This window comes from Heliangelus exortis, chromosome 7, assembly GCF_036169615.1.
Source record: "Heliangelus exortis chromosome 7, bHelExo1.hap1, whole genome shotgun sequence".
NCBI lineage: Eukaryota > Metazoa > Chordata > Aves > Apodiformes > Trochilidae > Heliangelus > Heliangelus exortis.
In genome coordinates, this window is record NC_092428.1 from 20734909 (window position 1) to 20749469 (window position 14561).

At 39.3% G+C, this 14561-nt stretch overlaps 2 protein-coding genes across 2 annotated transcripts in view; one reads left to right on the top strand and one right to left on the bottom strand.

Moving 5' to 3' along the window:
* Window positions 1-876: 876 nt before the first annotated feature.
* LOC139798500 (adipogenesis regulatory factor-like) lies at window positions 877-4290 on the top strand. Its single transcript, XM_071749273.1, has 3 exons — window positions 877-1093; window positions 3900-3962; window positions 4114-4290. Exons 1-3 carry the CDS (start codon window positions 1024-1026, stop codon window positions 4209-4211), a joined length of 231 nt encoding a protein of 76 aa, XP_071605374.1. The 5' UTR covers window positions 877-1023; the 3' UTR covers window positions 4212-4290.
* A 2612-nt stretch (window positions 4291-6902) lies between these two features.
* The window catches only part of GLUD1 (glutamate dehydrogenase 1), a 28039-nt gene continuing 20380 nt past the window's right edge, over window positions 6903-14561 (bottom strand). Inside the window, exons 7-13 of the mRNA XM_071749271.1 lie at window positions 14007-14144; window positions 12823-12960; window positions 12625-12705; window positions 11687-11810; window positions 10349-10440; window positions 8784-8846; window positions 6903-8273 (exon numbers count right to left, since the gene is read on the bottom strand). Coding sequence (XP_071605372.1) covers window positions 8154-8273; window positions 8784-8846; window positions 10349-10440; window positions 11687-11810; window positions 12625-12705; window positions 12823-12960; window positions 14007-14144 — 756 coding nt within the window. The 3' untranslated portion in view covers window positions 6903-8153. The remainder of the gene's footprint in view (window positions 8274-8783; window positions 8847-10348; window positions 10441-11686; window positions 11811-12624; window positions 12706-12822; window positions 12961-14006; window positions 14145-14561) is intronic.

A 14561-nucleotide genomic window follows, 5' to 3' on the forward strand; every position in this document is an offset into this window, starting at 1 on the left:
ACGGTGCTGCACACCTGGGGAACAGGGTGGTGGCAGTGGGGCTTTTTGTAGAGTCCCTAAGTATTAGGGGGAAAAAACCCAAACCAAAACAACAAAAAAACCCTACCTGTGACTTTGGTGTTTTGGTGAAAAAGCTCTTGGGAGAAGCAGCCTTTCAGCTGAGCCCTTGGGTGGTGGGTGGACACCATGAGGGCATGCAGAGGCTGTGGGGCTGGACCCCACCAGCCCTCACCTTATGCCCCCAGGGCTGCACTGAGTCCTGTGAGTGTTCCCTGGTAGGATACAAGGGTGCAAACCTACCCTCTTTGCTCTCCCAAGCCAGGCTTGGAAAGGAGGGGTTAAAATATTAACTTTGACACACCACAAAACTATGAGCTTAATCTAACACAACAAAGATTTTATCAAATACTTTAAAAAGCAGAGTTAGCTCCTCCCATTTCTTTTTATAACCATGAAGTTTAAGTCCCACTGGAGCGGGGAAAAAAAAAAAAAACAAAACCGTGGGCAAGAAGCATCTGAAACTGGATACTTTTCTATGTAAGGTTTTGAAATGCCGAAGTTGGTTTAAGCAATTCCTCAGCTGAGTGTTTTGTAATGCAATGTTTTTCTGCCCATCTCCCGACAGGCTGTGCCTGCCTCTGTTCCCCCCCCCCGTGGCACGGGTTCGGGAGCCTTTGGTGGGGACAGCTGTGGCATGCACGCTGTTTACCAATTCCTCAACATGGAAAAACAAAGCTTTCATTCCTGCGCTATGGAAAACTTGTGCTGATTAATCCACGCCCTCTCTCTGGGGAGGAAAACCATAATAAACACTAATGTCTCTTCACCCTTTTATGTCTGGTGTATTAATCACCCTACAAGGGTTCATGGCTTTTCCCTGCTCCAGTTTGCATTTGCCCTGTAACTACTGGGAGGAGTCCTGCTTTGTCTATAAAAAGCTGCACGTTGCTCAATGTTTTCACAGAACTGAATTGAGGGATTCACTCACCCACCCTCTGCAGAGAGAGAGAACCCAGCACAGCCATGTTTGGGATTGGGAAGAAGCTCGTCGAGGAAGCCACGCAACAAGCAGAAAGTGCTGCACAAGTGACAGGTAAATACAGATCCCTGCTTCCCCCTCCCGTGTCCTCATGTGTATGCCCTGTGCCCACCCCTGCAGCTGGCAGCAAACCTGTCACTTGGGCATGAACCCTATAGATCCTCTCCTCCAGGCTGGGGTCAGGGTCCTGCCATCTCCCAACCCTTTTAACACTGTAGGAAATGAAGGACTGATATTAACCATTGGTTCCCCATAACTTCTCCCACTCTGGCGTTTACTGTCTGGGTGATGCACTGACAGCAGAAAGTCAAGAGGGGAGGTGAGGCTGTGTATTTAGGGCTTTGTTTCTGAACATGAAGAGCCATGGTAAATACAGATTTTATCGTAGTCTAGTGGATTAGTTTCCTGAAGTTCTGAGGTCTTGGATGCACTCGGTGTTGCTCAAGTCCTTGCAGTTGAGCCAGCTCTGCCCTCCTGTCAGTGCTCCAGCCCTGTTGGTATTGCAGCCACACACCCTGGAAAAAGCACAACTGCAGTTGCAGGGGCTCAGGGCACCTGAGTCAAGTTTACCCCCATGAAGAGGCTTGCTGAACTAGCTCTGAGTTTAAATAACAAGCCATTGTTAGTGCCACTTGAACACAAACAGGGATCTGCACCAGTGTGATTCCTGACATGTTTGTACTTAGTATAGTACATGAGCAGTGGAGACTGTTTTGTATTTTCTCTTGAAACCTGATATTTTGTCTGTGACTTCTGCTGCAATCTTAGAAATATTACTTGCAGGTTATGGGCCCACTTAAGCAAGAGAAAAGCCTGTATCTTATTTTCTGCCCATCCTTGATTCCATTGAAGATGGAAGATGCATATTCCCCCACCCAGTTCCCCCTTTTCCAAAGAATCTGGGCTTAAGCAACTATTTTTATGCTGAAGCGTGGAAGAAAAACACCAGGGCATGGGCAATTGGAGGGTAGCCATCAATTTTTGTTTTCAAATGAACTTCTTCATTCTGCTTTCGCTGTGCAGCGGCCTTAGAAATGCGTGGCTTGTGGAGGGTCTTTGTTCCAAACTTTTTTAAATGTTGGGGAAACGTTATCTTCTGTTTCTTATGCCAGAAGACTGATGTGGATTCTTTGTACTAGTGGCATTAGTCATCTTGAAGAAGCTGAGAAGTAGCTGATTGAACTGTTTAGGAGTAAACGTAAGTGCAAAATATTTAAATAGCAGCATCAGTCCTTCCCCTTCTGTCCTAGGCACTTAAACCCGAACCAGTTCTTCAGACAGCAGTGGTCTGAAGGCCTTTGCCAGCACCTTGCACACACCTTCAGCAAATGCTGTGCTGCAGCATGGCTCTTCCACCTGGAGCTGGATCCTGGAGGTCACAGACACTGGTCTGACCTTGGCCACCTCTGTACCATCAGTGTGTACCTTGATGACTGGCAGCAAATACACAGCACATAATGCTGAACTTGTGTCACATCGTTGTCAGTACTGCACCCACTCCTGGGAGCATTATAGAGAGACCCTCCAAATTCCCATGTAAATGAAAAGAGATTTTATGCCAGATTTTAAACTATAACATCACTGTCCAACTGGTGGTTCTGCAACTATCAGTTAATCTATCTCTGAACTACTTCAGTTATGCCTACACGTATCCTGAAGGCACAGTCTTGTGAGCCATTGCAAAGTGCAGAGTGGCAGAACTGGGATTTGCAAGTATCCAAAATTAGAACATACCCCATGGTTCCTAAAAGGAACCACAAACTCAGCTGTGATCGCTATGGGAAGGATTTCCCTTAGCCACACCTCAGGAACCATGTACATAATTTAGCAATTAGGAAACTACAGCAAGAGATGATGCATGATTACGATTAGCATGTTTTTTAAGCATTCAAGTGTCCTACAAAACCCCTGGTGAAATAGGCCACTGTTTTTTTACAAGATACTTAATGAAACAGCTATTGTTGAAGAGCCATTCAATCCAAGCCTGGAGACCTTTGAAGTTCTAGACACTCCCAGTCCACTTAGATGTCCTTCCTCACTTCAGCACTTCTCCCTCATGCAAAGTCCACATGGAATCTGTCTTGCTCACTCAGCCCCACTTTGCTGTCTCTTGTGCAGAATGCCAATGTTTTTTAAAAGGTAGTGTTTGGTAGCCAGCAGGGATAAAATACAGATTAAGCCAAAGGCCATTTGTACCAAGCTTCTATTTGACTCTTGTGAGCAAGACTTCTCCAGTCATAGGTACTGGAAACATCACCCAGAGGTTTCTTGCTATTTTCCAAGCTGCAGTTCCTCCACTTTAAGACAGTAATTTATCTTGCTCTTCATGTTTCAATAAGTCTCCTCTATTGAACATTTCCATGCGTTTAAAACTTGTCTCTTATGGAATACAATTTTCTCTTGCTACAAGAGACAGTATTGGTCTATTCGCTAGATTCTGATGTGCTGCTCTTACAGCACGTTGCTTCAGACAGCAAACGTCAAGCTTTATGCACTTGGCAAGAGAATCTTTACCAACCAAACTGCCCAAGCCTACTCCCTGCAGTTCCTAGATAGGCTCAGTAAAAGGAAGGTTGCATTGCACCTAATTCTCTACTAGGATTTGTTTCCTGACACTGTAGGTGACAGAAGTGGTAATGTCCATAATCTTTGTCCATACCGAGACACATGATAATGTGGGGAACTACAGCCAACTTCCTATAGCATCTCCCTCCCACAAGATCAAGGTGCCCATCCTTACAGAATACTTTTTCATCTTCTAGCCTTGAAACATCTAACGACCTCTTCTAAAAGGTGATTACTGAGTTTAGGGGAAGGGTAAAGACTGTTTGATTTACCCTTGTTTTCCTTCTAATTCCAGTTAACACGGTGGGGCAGACTGTGCAGCAAGCAGTGGAACAGGCTAAGGATGCTGGTCAGAAAGGTATGGTCATGTTTCTATTTAATTCAATAATGTCAGTGAAACCCCAGTTAGGTCCCCCAGCCCTTCCTTGCCCCTTTCTTCCACCCCAGGTGGTAAAGGGAAAAGATATTGAAGTGATGCTACAGCTACCTTTGTTTTTCTGTTTTCAAAGCTCTTGATGAAGTCTACAAAGTTGCTGAAACCGGTGAGAAAACTGTAAAAAATTTGGCAAATCAAGCGACTTCATGGGGCAAAGGCTTTGGACAGTGAAGATAAAAATGTAACAGCACTGAAATTTTTGTAAACAAGTTTCTATCATATGTATTCTTAAATAAAGGAAATACTTACTCTCTACCTGGCTTGCATGTATTCCTTGGAAATCATTTGGTTAACACATTATAAAAACATTTGCAACCACTGGTCTAGAAAGATTGGATTGCATCACAGAACAGACAGCTGAAGCTTTGCTATGATTGTGACACAGACAAACCCTGTTTTTTTACAAGGTAAGGGATGACTTGGAGTAGGCACACTGTCAAGGACTTGTGAGTTGGTCTTGTCCATTTTGTCAATGAATCATGGTTATTGTTTGTGCACACAAAGATGAACACCTAAACAGACACTTCAATACAAGGTAAACACCCATGCACCTGTGACTGTGCTCCTATTTCTGGCTTGATCTGTAAAATTGCAGTTAAGATACAGTGCTGATGTGTTTAAGGTCTCCATAACCACTGGATAAGATAACTGTGATACTCAGACTAGTACAAAGAGCACAACAAGGCATTACTGCCAGCAGAGAACTTTGCTCACCACTGAACACTGCATGAGCTGACCCAGTGGGACAACTTCAGCAGCTCCACACAGCTCCCATGACGTACGCAGCACGCAGCAGGGCACTGGAGACATTTACTCTGCCTGCAGGGTTCTGCCTAACACACCCAGGGACAGTAATCAAGTAGGAGCTGGAAGAATGAGAGTCTGGGCTGTTAAAAAACCAAACAAAACAAACAAAAAAACCCCACCCCCAAACAAAATCTGAACAACCCACAGCGCAACCCAAACAAAAAACACAGCATGCACATGGACTTGGGAGTGAGAAGGGAAGAAATTGTTTGCTATTGCAATGAGTAAAGAATCTGACTCCATTACTAACAGTAGTTTAGAGGTCACTTACTTGGCATCTTGAAATTCACAGCAAAAATTGGGTTTGTTGTAGGGCTTCTTCCTGATGGTGATAGTTGCCACCAATGAGAACAGACGTAGGTCTGATTTCTCTGCTGGTATGAAAAATGATTGTTCTATTTGCTCTTCTGTGTAATAGAGATTCTTTTTGCATTCAGTGGTTTACAGGAGGCATGAAACTCCAAGCATTAGTTGCCAACCATAGGAAATTCACTTGCAGTTTGAGTGCTTAATGAGTATTCAATGCAAACTGTCTACATAATCACCACTTCATATTGCATAAGAAACTACAAACACCTGCTGTAGTAAGGATGCATTTTGCTCTAGGTAGTATGTGTAGTCCATAGCAGGCTCAAATGTGTGCTAAAATATAACTTGGGGTATTGACTGGCTCCCTGCCACATTTCTTGGTGAATATCTAGTGGCATGTGAGTGTGAGCAGGGATGTGTTGTTAACTAGAACATGGCTGGATTCACTGAGAGGTTGGTTCTTCAGTTTAGCTACAACCAAAGGGCAATCAGCTGAGGTGCTCAACTCTTCAGTCAGATTCCAAGCATCAATCTCCTCAAGAATCTTAATTGTGATAGGAAGTAGCCCAGTTCCTCTTTATACTATGCTCAGATTCATGCCTTGCAGCTCACTGACCCTGACTCTATTAACAAGAGGTCAGTAACTATGGCAGTCAAGTTGGCTGAGGTGAAATCCAGTCAACCTTAAGGGCTCATCTCTGTGCTTGGTAAAAGCAGAGATGAGCTCATCTTTCTTTCAAGGTGTGCTGGGAAAAAAAATGTTAACATGTAGGTCTGCAAGAATATAAGACTCTAATGATTTGGAAAACTCAGGATTTTCACAGCTTTTGGGTTTTTGGTTTGGTTTTTTTTTTCCTTCCAAGTGAGCAGGAGGAAGGAGATAGCCGATTTAGCTACCAATATCAGCTTTTTATATGCTCCAACACTGAAAGCATCCTATTTTTCAAGTTTGCACAGCCATGCTAGAGGTGCTTCACTAGCTGAAGAGTAGAAGAAATGAGGGGAGAAGAGGAGGGAGAACAATACTTGGAGACGAGTCTCTTAATTTCTACAGTACTTTGCTTTCAATGAATTTGCAGCTGGATAATGCAACTCAGCTCTTAAGGTTGTCTCTTTTCAATAATACAACTACTTTTTTTTGAGTTTTTAGCTTCAAAGCTTTGATGCAAGTGGGTTACACTTTGTCAGCATTAAATTGTTAAAAATCTTAGTGCTGTTGTTGGTAAACTTAAAGCTTTCTAATAAATGTTTACATAAAACCTGCACTGAAAAATATGATCCCAAGATACAGATCTTGTATTATAGATCTGTACCTTGATCACAGTAGTACTTTCATGCTCAAATTTTACAATTAAAAAAAAAATGCTGGTGTACATATACAGTGCACTTAAATGACCTGTAGTACTTTTTAATCCTAGGTATCAGCATATATGTTGGAGTAAGCCACTAATTAATGTACCACACAGGTTTATTGCTCCTGGCTAACTACTAGAATAGTACTTCACATAAATTTGAGAAGACAGTAAAGATTTAAAATTATTTACCAAATATATCTAACTTAAAAAGTATTGTTGACAGGCAAGTTCAAGAGACAGATCTGTATTAGGGAACCTCTTAGGATAACTCAGACAGTATCTTATCAGTAAGCTTGTAATGAACTAACGAGTGTGCTCTGAAGATTGACAGATTGATTGGAACTACTGAAAGGTGTTGCATTAAATAGAAAACAGTAATACACCAGCATAGTAGGTTTGGAAAAGTCAATTTTTTTAATAATTGCTCTTTTCTCCAGGTTATGTCATGCAGTTACAAAGTAGTTAGAAAAAAAGTATGAGTTTCTGGGAGGGACTAGTTGTCTTTAAAAAAAAACATTCATATTTATTACATAAATAACATCTGGCACTTCAAAGGGACTCCACTGGACAAAAGCCTTACATCTTAAAAACTGTGCTTGATCCAATATTGTGTTGAGGTCCATTTTGTTGTACTCTATGTTCAAAACTTTCAAGACCTCCTAATGACACAAAAAAAAAAACCAACAAAAAAATGCTGCATGTGCTAAGCCAGTGAACTAAGTTTATAGCAGCATCCTAGCTCCTCTGTAGCTTGGCCAATGATTTCTGTTTCATTTTAGTTGTTCATTGAGGCAGTGTCAAATTTTCAGAAATCCTCTGAAAAGACTGAAAAAGAATTCCAAAAAACTGAAGTATGATTGTTTACCAAATTCAGAGTATCCCTTTTTAAAAAGAAAAAAAAAAAAAAGAGGAAATAAACTATAATCAGAATAGTTATGTAGATAATTGATTAAAAACAACTAGAGTTGCTCAATAGTGTCAGCTTATAAAAATAGTCTGTCACCTCTACATAATTCATGGTGATAGTCTAGCTTGAACAAGCAATAAAAGGCAGTCCTAGAATAGCAGCACAGTTAAAGAAAAAACATTGCCTAAAAAGAATCAGGCCTGAAGCTTTACTAAAAATAAAAATTAGACTCCTATCAAAGTTAATCCCTGCTGGAGGCCCATTCTTCCTTGTGACAATGCCACAGCATTGATCATACAAGGCCTTATGGAAAGTGCCAAAGCTAAAATTACATCATTAAACAAAAGTGCATGAAGTAATAATGAGCTAAGTGCTCATCCAGTACAGTATCTGATCTGAAGTCTGTGAAGTGGCTCAGGTGGCAAGACCACTTTTTCATACATAAAATGTACCATTTTGTTTTGCAGGTGAAATACCCAGAACAGCCCCCACAAGTGCAGATGAATAGTTATCTTCAGATACATACTTGTATACAATTTCCTAATCCATGGATTTTTTTATTATTGTAAAAAAAGACTAGCTTGGACTGGAAATAATTGAGAATAGATCCACTATAATGTCAGAAGAAAAGATAATTTTGTGGTTACATGTAAACTTGTGATAAGCTTTCTCAAGAAGAGAGAGGGTACATTAATGGCAAGAGGGATGGAACAGTAAGGAGAGGTAACAGCCTCTTTATGTAAAGGTCAGGCCAGCCTCATTGTAGACTTTGAAGACTTTCTCAATTGCATTGACATAGGCAGCTGTTCTCAGGTCCAGGCCCAGGTTGTACTTCATGGCAGTACGCATTATTTGCTGTAACAGAAAAGGTTAATTGTGGTATCTGCAAGTGTCTCCATAGGAACTATGCCAGATTTTGCTTGGAAGACCCAATTTAGGAGTATGGGAGACCCAAGATTGGTATCAGAGTTCTGATCTTTTGTGGATCAATTATTAAATTTCTTGATTCTCTTGAAAACTGAGTTCTAAGGGGGCAAAATCTTTCCCAGTTTACTGCAATGCCTCTTTTCAGGTCTTGGATCCATGTGTACCTCATTCAGGGAAAGACAAGATGTTTCAAGTAGTCTTTGCTCCACTAATTAAGAGCACTGCATAGAAGGATTAATCTAAAACTGCTGATGGTAAAGAAAAACACTCTTAGGTACGTGTCCCAGATTACTACCTGATTTCATGTATCAGTCTTTATGTTTACTATACCTAAAGTTGGCCATCCTAGTAAAGAGCAGAAATAGCTCTGTACAACCAATTCAAAACCTGTCACAGTGTCATGTCTTTTTTTTCTATATTTATTAATGCAATACTTACCCGGGCAGAACGCTCCATTGTATAAGCCAGCCCAGAGTGGACAATGTCTTTCTCAGATGCACCCTGCAAGAACAGGGAATAAAATCAGATTTAATCCAAAACACTAGGTATTAGGGACCATGACAACTTGGATTCCCATAATTACTAAAGCTTGTTTGCTCATTTTCTTCTTATGAGTGGTTTAAGAATCTAAATCACCTTTCCTGTGTTACTGAAGAGCTAATTATGGTCACTTAAATTCTAAAGCCTCCAATATAAGCACTGAAGTCTTTTATATGCCTAGCTTCTAGATGCATGATGCTAGTATATTTTACTGATGTTGTAAGTACTGTTTTCAGCCTTGAAAACAAACAGCAAATGTTAAAACATAAAAGATCCTAAGAGTTAATAACCCATATAAGCTACTTGCAATTATTTTGAAAACAGGTGTTAGGAGAGGCATGGATCCCCAATAAATATACTCAACATTGTGTTTGGAGAAGCTCCAAAATAACTTGGTTCCCATTAAAATTTAAATACACAGACTAATGAATAATTGAAGACAGCCTGAATTTGGATGACTGAGTTCAATCTTCCATTGTTCTGACTACTGTAATTTATTAATAATTTGTGACCTGTCTTCAAAAAATACATGCTTTCCCTCAAAATACCAGTTTTGGCTCCATGTAGAACTTACTAGGCTGGTTTTAATAGCTTGTGTTTACGAGATCTATCTACCATGTTATTCATTTAGCCTATTATTTATGAAAATCATCATACTGGATCAGGCTAAAGCCTATTTGTATAACCTCACAGTGGCCCAAGTTTACATGCACTTCCTGAGAGAGCATGGTTTAATTTTTTTCACAACTGTGACCAGACTTTTTCTCCCAATCGTTTGTTCCATCTCCTCCTGACCTTGTGTTTAAAAAACACACTGACCACCACTTTATCTTCCATACATACCTTGGCAGAGCATCACACACCTTGGCTGTCTGCTATGCTAACAACTCACCCTGTTCTTCATTCTTCTCCTCACTCAGCTGTTTTAGTTTTGAATGTATCTCACTACCTTTCACCCTTCCTTCCAGTGAACAATCTACACTTACCCATCCATTTTCACAAACCATTAATTCTGCAGATTACAGTTAGCCAGCAGGAATTTTAAGTATTTCTTAGAAATCAAAAGCAATAGGAAAAAAACAGGGTTTTAAGTTCTCCATACTGGCCTGCAAGATAAATCATTCCCTGCCCCCTCCTTGGTAAAACAAAACTCACGTTTGTTTAAATAATGAAGATAATAGCCTGTTGCTCTGAAAAACTGCAGTATATTTTTTAACAATATTGGAGTTATTTTGCATGGGCTCAGGTAGAAGAAAGAAAAAATAGCTTATTTCCAGTATTCCTGGATAATAAATTTCAGATAATTTGTTTGTTTTATTTGCTTGGTCATCAGGCTAACTATATACTAATGTCTTGCTTAGGGAAGAAACTTCTGTGATAGCTACAATGGTAAAATTTAGACTGCAGTTACAATACCAGAATACAGTAACAGGAAAGAAAACCAAACAAAAGCTACTACTTACTGATATCCTATCTTGAAATTCTGCTGTAGGCACAACTGGAATAGCTCCACCATGTTTCCCAAATTTTCTTTCCAAGCTTTCCTGAACAGACACTAGAAACAAAAAAAGCAGAGGTAAAGTAACTGCCAATTAAAGGAATATGCTCCCTAACAACAGAGCTGCTCCAGAACTTTCAGCATTCAGTGGCATGAAATCCAGACCATAGGGACAGAGAGCAAAAGGATTTGTATTATTTTAGTTTCCCAAGAAAAGGATGTTGATTTTTCTGTTTTTATAGGCAAATGCCTCCAATATTAGTGGTAATATTGCTACAGCACAGCCCACATGGCAAGCAACTGTGGATTGACTGATCCCACTTTGCTACCCTCATAAAGCTGATAAAAGCAATACAGATTAACTTTCCTAATTTGATAGATAGCTTAAGACAAAATATTTCTTGAAGTAAAAGCAATCAACTATGTGCTACTGCACTTTAAATACACAGTATGCATGAAGAAAAAAGTCTATGTGGAATTTTAGATTTTTCCTTATGATGTGACACATTGTTTTAGTGTTTTGAATTGATACTTATTTCATCTTAATTCTTGAAATTTAATCAGTAAAATCTCCTAAGCAACACCACTGAGTACTTCAGATGACACAATACCGAAGTTAAGGAAGAGTTTTATATTAGAATAACCATAACCCTCAACCACTTTAAAAGCACCTTGAGAGACATAATTTCTGAAAAAAGCTTAAGTCCAATGTCCCAAGATTTTCAGAAGCTTTCTACAGAATATTGTTTAAAATGGAGCAATATCCTGCACTTCTCCATTAAGCTTCCTCTCCCCATGTAATCAGTATTCTGGCACAGAAACTGGGAAGCACAGAATGACCTCCAGAGGAGCTGCAGACCATAAGCAGACTTTTACAGTACCTGTACCAATTATATTATTGCCCTTTATAGAAATGTTCTGTTTTACATGTGGAACAATGATACTCACTTAACTTTGAACACTTCTCAAATACTAAGTGTTCAGCTGAATGTTTATGTCCAGCTGAATGTTTATTAGGAAGTAATAAATATGTCATGTAAGTGGCTCTAGTGCAGCATTTTCACAAAGCTGAGGAAATTATCTCTTTATGAATCAAAAGATAACTGGAAAAGTATTCATTTAACTTAAGCCATGAGAGCTGGAGGTCAGCTGACCTATCAAATCTTTCCTACTCTTCACTATGAAGCAATAATAGACATGAGGAACCAAGGTTAATTCAAAATAGTTCTGTATTCATTTCCCCTACATTTGGAATTTACTAGTCTCATTTATTAAAGTGACATTAATTAAACTAGGCACTTACTGAGCAAGTGGTAGTTTGAATCCCTTTCATATTTAAAAGTCAAGCGGCCGTAGCTGACGTGGTTCAAGTTTTTCAGCCACTCAAAATAGGATACTGTCACACCACCAGCATTCAAGTAGAGATCCTGCAGAGAAATAGGAAATGTCTTTACTCGTGAGTATGTGACAGAGGCAGCTCTATTGTATGAATGAAATTAAAGCAGATGTATTAAGTACAAAGCATTAGTTTAAAGTGCAGTACAAAAGACAATTCAGTTGTTTCTCTTACATGACAACACTTGCAACTTCTGCAGCCCAATTCTACTAATTTAAAAGAGGACTTCAGAATACGTGAATTCAGGTGTGCTTGACTGACTACTTTCTTTTTATTTAAGAAATAAGTTATTAATAGAGAAAATCAGGGTGTTACTAGGCCATCCCAGTGAATATAGGCTGAAGATCACTCCTTCTAGCAATATGACTTGTACAGGACACCCTTTCCCTGGGAAGAAGTTACCATTATACCTGGATAGGTCTTATTCTTTCAAACTATCACTATAGGCAACATTCACTCTATACAATCTATGATACACAGTTCTGTCAGAGGATCACTCAGAGACACATGGTTTGCAGACAAATTGGTTGGGGTATTTACTCAGCCTTCTTTCTTTGCTTTAGTGGACCATTTAGTTGAACAAATGTCAGCTAATACTCCAAAATGCAGAACTGTGGATTGTTCTCTCTTCCAAATATGTAGCCTTCTTGTAATAGTTATCTTTGGTCATTTACCATTGTCTTTAAGTAATAACTACCAGTCTTAATCAACACTGACACCCAATACCTAGGCATCAGTTGTTCAAAACTAAGAGAATGAATGGCTGTTAATAAAACCCTTCAATAACAACAATTCACAGAAATATCACCCTTGAATCAAAATCAAAGACTATAATAGAATCTTACAGGGATAACCATTATATTCCGCTCCAGAAAGATTTTGTCAGCTTCAGGAGTTGTAGGCCCATTGGCACCCTCAGCAATAATCTGAAAGGAAATACAGCAGATTAACTCAGAGCCTTATGTATTATTTCATCTGTGATAACTATTAAATGTTATTATTGTAACAGGCCTTCTTTATTTCTTGTTTGCATTTCAACTTACTTTTGCTTTAACCTTGTGAGCATTTGCCTTGGTCAACTGCTTCTCACTGGCAGCAGGAATGAGAATGTCACAGTCTGTTTCCAGAATACTGCCCTCAAGTGTCTGAGCTTTAGGGAAGCCCATGATTGTCCCGTGTTGCTGTTAGAAGAAAACAAACCAGGGTGTTTTTAATGTGCGTGTACCTTCCCTTTTTCTAACTTTCAAAAAAGAAAGAAGGGAGAAGCATCAGTCCTAGAAAGACAGCATACAACATAATTCCTGTCTTTACTTTGATGAGGCAAAAAACACAAGCTACAAAGCTTTGACAACAAAGTTCCTATGATTGAGGTGTAACTGCTCTCTGGCCAAAGACACTGATAGCCATCTGGGAGTATTTTAAAAACAACCAAAAAACCAGTCCATCTCAACTCCTATAATACATGGCAAAATTTTCAAACAAGTGAAACCACCCACCAGTCTACTATCCAAAGGACAAGCTGCATCACATAAAATTTTGTAGTATAATTTCAGATTTCAGTATGATAATGACAGCCTTTGTTTAGTGACAGAATTTTTTCATTCTTTTGAGGAGTGATACAGACATTCAAGTACTCCCTATGTAAAGAAGACACATCAAATAAGCCCTTTAGAAACTAAATAGAATATTGTATTTTAGTGCCTGTGAATTGTCCCCTTGAGACTGCTCCACTTGTACACTAAAATAAAAAGACCATATCCAGTTTTCATTATAAACTTTGTATTCAAGTCACACTGCCAGGTAGGCTTCCCTTTCTATCAGAAACATCCAATAGGTAAGAAGCAGCAAAAGTGCATAGAGTTGTGGGCTCAGACAGAAATACTCCAGGAACTTCCCTGCAATGGCTCCTTAAGACATCCTTCCTAGTTTAGTCATTAATTGGGCAAAACAGTAATTATCTCCAATTCTGAAACAAAAGTAATTAGACTGCATGTATGCAAGCCCTTGGCATTTTTCTTAAAGTCAAGTCAAAGGGTAAAGAAGTACCAGCAGCATTGATATGGGAGAGATAAGGAGAAAACCAGAAAAATCAACATTCTTAAGCCATTTCCTAAGTACCAATTGCATTATGATTTAAATATCACAAATTAACACCAGTCTACAGTCACCCTATGTGATTGCAAAGCTAACAAAAAAGAAACTATTTCTGCTCAGCAAAGTTTCATACCAATTTGTAATCTTCTAGTTCCTTTGGGTCAATCCCATCAGGATTCCAGATAGAACCATTAAACTCTCCAACAGCAACACACTTTGCTCCAAAACGATGTAAGTATCTCATAGAATGCAAGCCCACATTACCAAATCCCTGAAGGTAGAAAGAGAAAAAGTAGTTAAGCCTTGAACTAAAATGACAGCTACTGCTAAGGTTTATATGGGTTTGAATAGCTTTAAATTGTACAGAAAGATTTACTTTCTGCAAGTAAAGGAACACCCATGGCAGACAAAAAGGTCACACAATCTATGTCAAAGTTTGCAGTAAGATTCTAGGCTAGAAAAAAGCTGAATGTTTAAGTCCTGTATAACATAGCTCCAATTATATTTAGGTTTTTTGTATATATATGGGAAGCAAACTTCAATACAACACTTTTTCTTATGCCCCAGGTTTCTTTGCAATGCTGTATCCTTGTTTTTCTAGAAGAATCTTCAGCTACATTTTTCCCTATGTTTTCAAAGTTATGCTTAGGTGTCTGTTGGTTAGTGCTCTGCCAGGCAAGAAAATGCC